The sequence below is a fragment of the Pristis pectinata genome, chromosome 4 (genome assembly GCF_009764475.1).
Source record: "Pristis pectinata isolate sPriPec2 chromosome 4, sPriPec2.1.pri, whole genome shotgun sequence".
Lineage (NCBI taxonomy): Eukaryota > Metazoa > Chordata > Chondrichthyes > Rhinopristiformes > Pristidae > Pristis > Pristis pectinata.
Window position 1 is genome coordinate 93,422,191 of NC_067408.1, and position 12,557 is coordinate 93,434,747.

Here is a 12,557-nt window from a genome sequence, read left to right on the forward strand (position 1 = left end):
ATTAAGGTGGCCCATGGGTATGGCCTTAGTTTGCATGGCCTTCAGCCTGTTTACTTCCTCTCAGAACTCACAGGAAGGCTTCAAATACTTTGGGAGCCATGCGACCACAAGAGGTAATGGTGGGAAGCAAATGAAGATATCTGATTGTCATGTCCATTTGCACATTTAGAACTTCATAAATTTAAAACACTTCTGCGATTTTATTCTTGATTTTGTTAATGCTGCATCTGTCATCATTTTCTAAACACTAGCCAAATTACGTATTCTAATTGTACTTGTGCACTATTGCCCTGTTTACTTTTTATTTGCAATGGAACTGTTTTTCCACAGGCATGCAGATGGCTCTTTGAAGTTCTGGGATGCTTCTGCCAGTAAGTGTTAAAACTTTAACTATTTCATGCCATTTAAATGGTCTCTACATAAATCGATATGGAATTGTTATATTTAATTGTATATATGGGGTGATAAAGCAACAGTATTTTAAAGTGCATTGGAGACCTGCTATTTACTTTTAGGCCTAAGGTCTACTCTGCAACCAATGCACTGTGTTGTGGTGTACATCACAAGACATACTGGAATGTTGCACACAAGATGTGAATGAACTTCAGTCCTAGAACCTGTTAATTCAAAAAAAATAACATAGTTCAATTTTCTATGCCAGAACAATGCACCCTCAACTAGGTGATGAAGCATACATATGGCATGCCTGCTTTCGTAGGTCATGGCAGAGAATATAGTAGTTGGGTTGTTGCAACTTCACAAAACATTGGTTAGGCCACATATAGAGTATTGTGTGCAATTCTAGTTGCCACGGAATAGGCAGACTGTGATTACACTGGAGAGAGTGCATAGGAGATTCATTGGGATGTTGCATGGATTGGAGGACCTGAGTTATGTGTATCAAAAACACAAGTTTAAAGTGAGAGGAAGGAATTTTAAATGGAATCTGAGTGGTAAGGTTTTCACACAGAGTTCAAGTTTATTGTAATGGGCATACATATCCAACATAGAAATGCCATGAAAATTAGCTTTTTGTAGCAGCAGCACAGTACATTATAAACATAACAAAGATAAGTTACATAAACTTAAGTTAAATTATGCATACATGACTAAAATAAACATAACCACATTAGTGCAAGTTGAGGGAAATATGGACCGAGGTAGAATTAGGGTTTTTCAGGTTAATACTAAACATATTCAGATTGAGGTTCAAAATGTGCTGCCAGAGGAAGTGATGGAAGAAGATACAATTATTGTGTTTAAGGGGCATTTAGACAGACACTTAAGTACATAAGGAACAGAAGGATAGGTCCTGCTGCAGGCAAATTGGATTAGTGTAGATGAGTTTAAAGAACAGCATGGACTTGGTGGGCCAAGGGGCCATTTCTGTACTGTACAGTTCTGCGTCTTGTCTTGGAAGGACACCAATAATGTCCTTCAAAAGATTACAACTATGGTTTCATTAAGTTGCATTTTGACATGTAACAATGTGAAGATCAAGCTAGATAGATTCCGGAAAGGTGATATAAAAGAAAAACCAAGACGATACTGAGATAGTTAAACATCAGATTATCATCCTAGAAATGAGACAAAAGATACATTTACCAATTAATAATAAAGTTAATGAATGGTGAAAATACACAGCAGGTCAGCAGAATCTATGGAGAGAGAAACAGTTAATGTTTTAGGTTGATGACTTTTCAGCAGAATTGGGAAAATTAGAAATCTGTTTTTTTTTCGTAGTTATGACAGTATTATCAACTTAAATTGTTAACTCTCTTTCTCTCTTTATAAATGCTACTTCACCTACTGATTATTTCCAGTGTTCTGTTTTTATTTCAGGTTTCCAGCATCTGCAGTTCTCCTTTTAGAATAGTAAAGTCATATTACTGGTTTATCAACCGCTTTTTGTTTCTTAATTACCATTCCTATTTTTTTAACTGATCTATTTTACCTATCCTTTGTTAGTAACTCTTCAAGTATTATACAAGCTGAAAACCTCCAAAGTGTTTGAAAAACAGAAGGTGAAAGATGGAAAGCAGACTGCAGAGATTGTTGAGGAGGATCCTTATGCCATACAGATGATCAGTTGGTGTCCAGAGAGCAGAATTTTTTGTGTTGCTGGCATCTCAGCACATGTTATTGTTTATAGATTTAGCAAACATGAAGTTACAGCTGAGATATTGGTGAGTCCCAATTCTTTCTTATGGTTTTACAAATAACACAGTACTTATTTCCAAGAAAAAAATCAATATTAGTGGCACTGATTTTCTGATTTCAGCATTTTCATGTTAGATAACAATGTTAATGAGCAGACTTATAATTAACACATACAATTTGTTTGCAGTTGTCCCTGCATTTTATATTGAAATACTCTAATAATAAAAGTGAATAAACTAATACTACATTTAGTGGGGAAGGGGAGATGAACACTTGTGACTGTTGTTCTAAATCTTAGTAGTGACCATTCTATATGGGTTGCGTGGTTTCCAAAATTTATTGCAGCTTCTCCATTCCTGTGATATGCATTCACACAAGGACGACTGAGGATGTGTAGTGACACCAGGCAACATACAATGCATGTTTTGATGTCACTTGTACAAGTTATTTTCACATCCTGAGCATTTGAATGGCATGAGTCATTCAAATACACTGAGTCTCGTCAAGAAAGTTGAGGTTTGTTTCTGCATTACTTAAGGGGACCTATTTTACCTAGTTAGTGCTTCTGAGGTGCTGATCTTCTATAAAGATCATTCCTGCTTTAATCACTTATCTTGTTACTCACTCTGAACACTATCTGTCCCGACTCCACCCTCTCAACTACCAATGTTGTTCAAACTCTCTTCATACCACTCCACCTAACCTAATTCCAGGTCTATCCCTATCTTCTCTATCCCATTTCCCATTGTCCTCTCAGATGGTTTCCTCCACACCCCCCACCATCATCACTGCAATTTATGACCCACCTTTTTTCCGCTAGTTTCCATAGTTGCAGGGCTAACAGAAGAAAGACTTTTGCATGCATATTTAAGCATTCAAGACCTTAGTATTGCTTGACAGTCTGGTCGTTGTGTGCAAGAGAATATTCCTGTCTTGGGCATTGCACTTTTAGAGCACACTGTAGATTATATTCTGAAGTATAGAAATCATCAGTGAAATAATGCAGATGTAAAGAAACAACACAAGACTACACATGTAGTTTTGGGATTATTTAAAGATGTACCATGCTCTATTCCTTCTATTACTTCAGATGTACTATCCCAATACCATGCCTGCATTCTAATTCCAAATGTGCTGCTCTGACTTCTTCCCTTGTGAATGTATGAGATTTTTATTTCATTTTTCCAAATGTAGGCATCACTGGGTCTAAATCCTGGAACTAGCAACTCAACAGTATTATGGGAACAACTGCCATGTACTTCTGTCCCAAGTTGCTCTTGAAAAGGTGGTGATGAGCCTCTTCTTGAATTGCTACCATCCTTCTGTTGAAGGCATTCCCACAATGCTGTTGGGTAGGTAGCTCCAGGATTTAGACCCAATGACAATAAAGGAATGGCGACATATTTCCATGTTGGGATAGCGTAGGCATTGGAGGGGAATATTAAAGTTGCCCTTGAACTTTTTGGTGATAGAGATCAAGAGTTGCACTCATCCAGGCAAGTCAAATACAACCTTTATTGACAATAACAAGGCTTTGAGGTGCCAGGAGGCATGTCGCTCTCTGCAAGAATCCATCATCTGACCTGCTTATGCAGCCACAATAATTACGTGGCTAATCCAGCTGAGTTTCTGTTCAATAGTGACAGCCTAGGTGATGATGGTGAGGAACTTGATAATAGTAATGACATTGAATATTGAGGAAGGATAGACATTGGCAGCCTGTGCCTGAATGTTATCTAGGTTTTGCTGCATGCAGATAAAGACTGCTTCATTCGCTGAGGAGCTGCGAATAGAATTGAATATTATTCATTAATAAGCAAAATTCCCAATTCTTGACGTGCTGAAAGGAAGGTTGTTGATCTGAAGATAATTGGGCCTCAGACACTCCCAGCAACACTCCTGCAGTGATGTCATGAAGCTGAGATGGCTGACTTCTTAATACCTTCCTTTTGTACAAGGTTTGACTCCAACCAGTGGAGCATTTTCTCCTTGATCCCTATTGACTTCATTTTTATCAAGGTTACTTGATGCCATACTTGGCCAAATGAAAACTTGGGCCTCTTACTTCATGCCCAGGATTTAGCTCTTCATTTTCTATGTTCGGTCTAAGGCCATGATGAGATATGGAGCAGAGTGGTCCTAACCAAACTGTATATCATGAGCATGTTATTTGAGAAATAGTGTTGCTTGATAGCACTGACAACTGTATCTTTCATCATTTTTCTGATGATGGAGAGTAGGAAGATTGGGCAGTATTTAGCTGAATTGAATTTGCTTTATGTGAACTAGACAACTTTCCACATTGTTGGGTAGTTGCCAGTGTTGTAACTGTACAGGGACAGCTAGTTCTGGATCAAAAGTGTTCACTACTGCTGGAATGTTCTCTAGTCCCATTGCCTTTGTCCAGTGCACTCAGCAGTTTCTTGATATTGTGTGGAATGAATTAAATTGGTTGAGGACTAGCTTGTGTGATAGTGGGGATCTCAGAAGTGAATCTGAAACATCTTTGGCTGAATGTGTTGACAAATATTTAAGCCTTCCCTTTAGCATTCACATGCAACATGCCCATTTAGTTTGTGTAGAGGAGTTTTACCAGGATGCTGCCTGGATTAGAGGGCACGTGCGACCAGGAGAGGCTGGACAAACTTGGGCTCTTTTCTCTGGGGCGGAGGAGGCTGAGGGGTGATCAGTTGGAAATGTATAACATTATGAGGGGCATAGATAGGGTGGACAAGCAATATCTTTTTCCCCATTATTAAGCAATCCAATACCAGAGGGCATTCATTTTAAGGTGAGAGGGGGTAGGTTCAGAAGAGACGTGAGGAGTAAGTTTTTTACTCAGAGAGTGGTGGATGCCTGGAATGCATTGCCTGATAGGGTGGTGGAGGCAAATTCATTGGGGGCTTTTAAGAGGGGCTTGGATGGGCGTATGGATGACAAGAAGATGGAGGGATATGGGGATTCTGTAGGTAGGAGGGATTAGCTATGTCGGCACAACATTGTGGGTTGAAGGGCCTATTCTGTGCTGTATCTGCGTTCTATCTACACTACTGTCTAGGGCCCCAGAATTGCCCCTCAAACATGAGATTACAATTCATCTGGTATGCTACGTTAACTGTGGGAAAGGATCTAATATACATAGAACAGTACAGAACAGGAACAGGCCCTTTGGCCCACAATGTCTGTACCAACCATGATGCTAAATTAAACTAATCACATCTGCATGCACGTGATCCAGATCCCTCCATTTCCTGCACATTCATGTGCCTTTCTAAATGGTGATTGCTTTCTCGACATTCTCGTGCTCCCTGCACTATTTTACCATCCCCTTTTTCCTTCCTGGTCTGACTTTCTTTTATTTCTTTGTGCAAATTTATTCCTTAAGATTGTTAAATAAATGCAAATTATTGCTGTTGTTTTTTGTTCACTCTGTCCAAATGAATTTAACACACATTTCTGGAGAGGTATCTCAATTTTCTGGTCTTCACATTGACTTCAGACCTTAGCTACACTCTCCAATATCTGATCATTAGTGAATGAGTGCAATATGATCTATTAATGTCCACAGGGAGGGAAATGGGTTGACATTGTTGATCTTTACTGACAGGAAACTGAGCAATAGGATAGACCCAATTGTTGTTCTTGCAATTGGATGCACCTTTTTTTCTGAATTTTGTCTTCTAATTTCTTTTATCAACTGTTGTAGCTTGTTTTTTTCCCCTCATTTTTTCTTTATTTTCATTCATTTATGTACGTGAATCTGAGTTTTTTTTCATGTACTTTTTGCTGTTACATACCAGCAACAAAAGAAACACACCATGTCATGTATAAGTGTTAGAAACTATTTTATTAATAACTACTTATGATAATAAGAAAAGTAAAAATGTTAGATATTAAACATTAACCCCAAAAACTAAACTCGAAGTGTTTGTGTGGCAAATTCCCAAACTCCAAGTCCAAGAATAGTTCTCAAAGTTCAGTTCAGCAAGTCATAAGGTGAAACGTGAGCAAAGGCTTTTGCAAAACCACCGTCGACTGAAGAGAAAAGGTAGAGAGAGAATAGAGAGAAATTACGAAATCCAAATGTTCCACGATGGAACCCATACGACACCTCAGTCACTGACGATCTCCACTGCTTTGTTCCGAAGTATCTGCCACCCCAAAAGGCATTCGAGACATGGCCGTCCACAGAAATACCTGTTTCCTTCTACAGGTTAACGACCAAATGGACTCCACTGGATTACTCCCCAAATCCATATGTGGATTGTAGTGACAGACACAGTTAATGTTTTTCATCCATCGATACAGAGACCAGCAGTCAGTGTCTCTCTCTCTCCCTCTCTCTCTTTTCTGACTGAACCAAAACATCAGCACTTTGTTATCTTCTCCTGTTGCCGTAATGACGCCACACACACACACACACACACACACACACACACACACACACACACACACACACACACACTACTGTATTATGTCTTAAAGGGACATTCACCAAATAGCAACCTAATCCGTAACATTGCTCTTTAGCGGAGAAACACAGAACATAGAAATGCACAGCACAGGAACAGGTCCTTTTGGCCCTCCATATCCCTCTATTCCTTGCCCATTCATGTGTCTGTCAGTGCCTCTTAAACATTGCTATCATATCTGCTTCAACCACCTCCTCTGGCAGTGCATCCTGGAGGTCCCAGCACTGATCCTTGTGGACCACCAGTGGTCACAGATCTCCAGTCACCCTTCTACCACTGCCCTCTGCCTTCTATGGCACATCTAAAACATCTCTGCCCTGGAACATTGTGCTGCTAGTCCTGTCTTCTCTCAACCATGTTTCTGTAATGGTTACAACATTGTAGTTCCATGTTCTAATCCAGGCTCTAAGCTCAACTGCCTTACAGTCTCTGGAAAATAAAATTGAAGAACTCAGAGCAAGACTGCAGTACCAGAGGGACATCAGGACAGTTGTGTACTCTGCTTCACGGAGATATGACTCACCCCCAGCACTCTGGATACAGAGAGGGATGTAAAAGGGGATGGGGAGTTGCATCACTGATTAAGGAGAATGTCATGGCTGCACAAAGAGAGACATCTTGGAGGGCTTATTCAGTGAGGCAATATGGGAAGAACTCAAGAATAAGAAAGGTACAATCACTATGATGGGTTATACTATAGACCTCTGAATAGGCAGCAGGAGCTGGAGGAACAGATAGGCAGGCAGATCATGGGAAGATGTTTTTAAAAAAATAGGGTTATTGTCGTGGTTGATTTTAACTTCCCCAATATTGATTCAGAGTCCCTTAGTGCCAAGTTTTTAGATGAGGTAAAATTTGTTGTGCATTTTGGAGAGTTTCTTGAAATAATATGTAGATAGTCCAAATAGAAATGGGACTCTACTAGACATTGTATCGGGGAATAAGCATGGCCAGGTGATCAAAGTTTCAATGGGGAAGCATTTTGGGAACCTCAAGAAGGCGATATCCATCATTAAGGACCCTCACCATCCAGGACATGCCCTCTTCACATTACTACCATTGGGGAGGAGGTACAGGAGCCAGAAGACCCACCCTCAAGGTTTTGAGAACAGCTTCTTCCCCTCCGCCATCAAATTTCTGAATGGTCCTTGAACACCACTGCATTATTCATCTTTTGCACGATTAATTTATTTTTGTAACTTATAGTAATTTTTGTCTTGCACTGTACTGCTGCCACAAAACAACAAATTTCATGACATATGTCAGTGATAATAAACCTGATTCTGATTCTACCTGTTATACTCCTTGTATTAAAATAAATACACCAGGCCATTATTCCTGCCATATTCATTATCCCGGCCCTGACTGTTTTTGCTATTCGACTTGCATGTCTTAATCTCTATTTCCTCCTTAATCCTACTGATTTACTGCTCCTGCTCCCACCTACCTGCCACAATAGCACTGGCAAAACTGCCTGCAAAAATATTGGTGCCTCTCCAGTATAGGTGCAACCCGTCCTTGTAGAGGTCCTACCTGCCCTGGAAGAGAGTCCAATGATCTGGGTACCTGAAGCCCTCCCTCCTATATAAGCTCCTTAGCCACACTTTCAACTGTACTATCTTCCTATTTCTGGCCTCTTTAGCACATGGCACAGGAAGTAATCCCAAGATTACAAATTTAGAGGTGCTGCTTTTTAACTTTCTAACTATATCCCTAAATTCTTTATGCAGGACCTCATCTCTCTTCCAGCCTATGTCACCATAACCTCTGGCTGCTCACCTTCCCCTTCCAGAATGTCCTATACCTGCTCAGAGGCATTCTTGACACTATCCTGGGCTCTTGCTTGCGGTCACAGAAATGCCTATCAGTGTCCTTGACTATAGTGTCGCTTATCACTACCGCTCACCTAGACTTTGACCTTCCCTGCTGTGCAACAGTAGATGTCTCACTGTTGAACTTTAATATTTTCAAAACTGCTCCAGGAAATTGAATATTGTCATGCCCTCCCTTCATTAGTGTGTTTCCTGCATCATCCACATACTGTATCATTGTTGACACTACCTGGCTATTTCTTTGAATCTGCTGTATGAACTGAGAGCCAGGTGCAGAGGTGCCACCTGCAGCTGGATCTCAACAAGAACCATGCACAGAAAAATACTTGCAAAAGTACTAGCAAAACTGGTCACACAAAAATACTTGCAAAATGGTTGCAATACTGCAAATGTTAGCATCAGATATACAATCCCAGGAGTGTCCAATCTGGTTTGAGATGAGTTCTGAGGCTCATTTGATATTTGCCCTCAGACCTCATTAAAATGGAGTCAGTTTGGGCAGCTACCTCACAGTCAATGCTTGGATTCACAATTTAAGTCACATTAATCTTAAGAAATAACATTGGAAGCCTGATATTTTCCTGCAGGAATGAGAAAGCAGGTTGGGTGTTCCTGGATTACTTGTGCTATAGAATAGCAATGAGCAGAAAAGCAGATTTCTTGTCTGCCTTCTTAACTAAGTGAAGGTAAACACTAGCAAGGAAAAAAATGCAGGGTGAACAGATTTGTAAAAAGTTTTAAACCAGTAAGGCAAGGAATTGCACTTAATATTTTTTTTAATCTTTGTTTCAGGCTCTTGAGCTACGATTACAGTATGAAGTTGAAGACATTGTTACTCCAGAACCTGAATCTGTGCTGCCATTCACTGATGCATCTTCTCAGCTTTCATTTTCAAAGACTCCAGCATTATCTGGTAGTGCAAATACATTAACACCAGAGGGAGTGAAAGACAGCATCCCATGCCTCAAGTAAGTTGAACTCAATTTCCATACTTCTGTGAGTCATTATTTATGTTCTTTCAACTATCAGGCATAAAGTTCTTGAGATCATAAATTCTCAATGCTTAAAATCAAAAGCTCTTTATTGTCAAATTACAATGAGTGCAGGTCCCCAAGTGGTTGTCCTGGCATGTGTGTCAAGTCTGCTACCACCAAAATAAAAAGTAATACATTTTTCCGCATATGTAATCAGGATTGCCACATGGTGAGTATGGTTGAAAATATCTATTGACACATTGGCTCAAAAATAACTTCAGAAGTTGCGCATCTGTATTTAAATCCGAGCACTGAACTTACTGCATTTTCAGCATGTGATGTAGCGCCTCAGGATTGATATTGGAATTGGTTTATTATTGTCACTTGTACCAAGGTACAGTGAAAAACTTGTCTTGCATACCATTCGTACAGATCAATTCATTGAGTTAGTACAGAGTGCATTGAGGTAGTACAGGGTAAAAACAATAACAGAATACAGAGTAGATTGTCACAGCTACAGGGAAGTGCATTGCAGATAGACTAAGGTGCAAGGTCAAACAAGGTAAGTTGTGAGGTCAAGAGTCCATCTCATCGTATAAGGGAACTGTTCAATAGTCTTATCACCGTGGGATAGAAGCTGTCCTTGAGCCTGGTGTTATGTGCCCTCAGGCTCCTGTATCTTCTGCCTGATGGGAGAGGGAAGAAGAGAGAATGACCCGGGTGGGTGGGATCTTTAATTATGCTGGCTGCTTCACCAAGGCAATGAGAGGTGTAGACAGAAACAGAGGCAAAGCCAAGTAATAGGTGGCCAAGCCAAACCTGTCCACAAAATGGAGAATATAATTTGACATTCAGCTTAATCATGTTCTTGACTTAACTGGAACTGTTAAAGACTACCTGTTTTATTCAGAATCGAAGCCTATTTAAAATCTAAGGTAAATTTTTAAAGGAAGACAAATAAAATCTTAAAATAATACACTAAATACTTTGGGTTGAATCATGTTGGCTATCACCAGCAGTTCTACATAGATTGTCAGCATTCAGATGCTCCCAGATAACTGAGCTCCAGACTTGTGCGAACTGACTAAGTCTGGAAAGTCTTTAGAAACACCGATGCATTTGTCACATTACTGGATTTCATGTGGAGTCCAATAAGGAAACCCTGTCTTGCTGGATGGTGTAAGATTAGAATCCACCATATTCATTTAAACCAGGATTCCTGGCCTGTTTTAATGATCTTTTTAGGGTTTTAATGGGGCTCTAATTTTATTTTTAATCTTTATTAATTATTTAAAACAAATTGCTATTTTGGGCAAGACCTCATCAATCCACTGTCTAATGCCTATTCATTGATTTGGCTGTGCTACATCTCACTGGACTCCTGGGTGAGGAGGGTCGGCTTGACTGATCCTCTGCATCTGGCCTAACTTGATTTGGTCTTTAAAACAAGTAAATTAACAAATATTTACCAAACTCTCATGTAGACAATCCATCCATTGAGATCAACAAGGATACCCTTTCTGCATTATCTCCAACCTAGTGCAGAATCTTCAAGGAATAATACTGGCATAATTTCTCAATCATAATAAAAACAGAAAATGCTGGAAACACTCGGCAGGTCAGGCAGCATCTGTGGACCTGAAATGTTAACTATGTTTCTCTGTTTCTAGCAGAGTCTCCAACCTGACACACTAACTCTGTTTCTCTTTCCACTAATGCTGCTTGATCTGAGTGAGTCCAGCATTTTCTGCTTTTATTTCAGATTTTTAACATCTGCAGGTTCTTTTTCTGGTTTATATTTTTTTCATGACTTCTCATTCCCATTCTGAACACCAGCCTTTGACTGACAGCAATTTACAGACTTCAACATTTGTGGACACATGCAAAAAAAGTTGCTGTTAATTTTGCAGAGTATTGTCAATGAATTCTGACAGTTTTGCTGATCTTTCCCAGTAAAATCCAAGCCATTAATTTCCTGAGTTTTTTTTGCTGGCACCTTTTATTCTTTTGCTCAAAGATATTGAGCATAGTGATTAAGTTTGAAACTAATATCCAGACATCTGGATTATTAATCCAGAACCAAAATTTAAATCCTGTCATGCAGCCGTTGTGTTTAAAGTCAAGAACTTAAATTTGAAATGATAAGCAGCGTCAGTTGTCGTGACCATACCAGAACTGTTGCAGAAAATCCATCAGGTTCACGGATGCCTCTAAGTAAAGTTCTTGCCCATTCTGGATTATATATGACCCCACACCATTAATGTGGTTGACTGTTATCTGCTGTCTGAAATGCCCGAGCAAATTATTCAGTTCAAGGTATAACTAGGGATGACTAATGAATACTGGTTTTGTTACTTGGTGTTCATATTGTGTGAACAATAAACTCATTTTTCCTTTGCCATTTGTTATTTCTTTATTTTGATATTGTAGTGACTCACTGTCCGGTCAGGCAAACCGGCTCGGCAGTCGGGTCGCGCGGCATCGGAGCGACGATGCTCAAGATGGCAGCAGGCCTCGTCTTTCCTGAGCGACGGGGAGAACCCGCGCGCGGGAAAGACTTGATGATGTAGTAATTATGTCATTGCCGGTTGCATTGGGTGGGAACAGTCTCCCTTAAAAGGCCCGCGCAAGGCGGGAAAATAAACCAGTTCTTGTTTGACAATCCTTCGACTAGCGTCTTGTTTTATTTCACGGTGGCAACCGCTACAATATATTCCATTTTGATATAGTAATTACAATAGAATCTGAACCTTTCTATGCTACATTCTTTATTGTCCTACCACTGCTGGTTGTTTTACCACCTTTCAATTGCACCTTGCTTTTTAAATCATTACTGGTTTGCACTTACTGTTTCTTGTCTGACTAATTCTGGTGCAAGTGGATAAAAGTAACTTGATTAAAACATATGATTAATTACCTGGAAAGAGAGTAGATCAATAACTGAATAAATGAAGAGGATCTCTAAACCTTGCAGATTACAAAAGAAGAAAGGGAAGTTTATTGTAAAAAGATTGATTGCAAGTTAATTGCAATTATAATCACTGTTAAATAATAATTGAATGCCAATATTTTTAAATGTTCCAAAGAAAAACACTTTGGTCCCATTCAAAATTAAAGGC

The 12,557-nt window shown here is 39.6% G+C and overlaps 1 protein-coding gene across 10 annotated transcripts in view; it reads left to right on the forward strand.

Annotated features, from left to right (window-relative positions):
• The window catches only part of stxbp5l (syntaxin binding protein 5L), a 275,353-nt gene that overhangs the window by 168,956 nt on the left and 93,840 nt on the right, over positions 1-12,557 (forward strand). For all 10 annotated transcript variants that reach the window (XM_052013888.1, XM_052013891.1, XM_052013892.1 and 7 more), the window contains 3 exons: positions 331-371; positions 1,969-2,186; positions 9,257-9,432. In XM_052013888.1, coding sequence (XP_051869848.1) covers positions 331-371; positions 1,969-2,186; positions 9,257-9,432 — 435 coding nt within the window. The remainder of the gene's footprint in view (positions 1-330; positions 372-1,968; positions 2,187-9,256; positions 9,433-12,557) is intronic.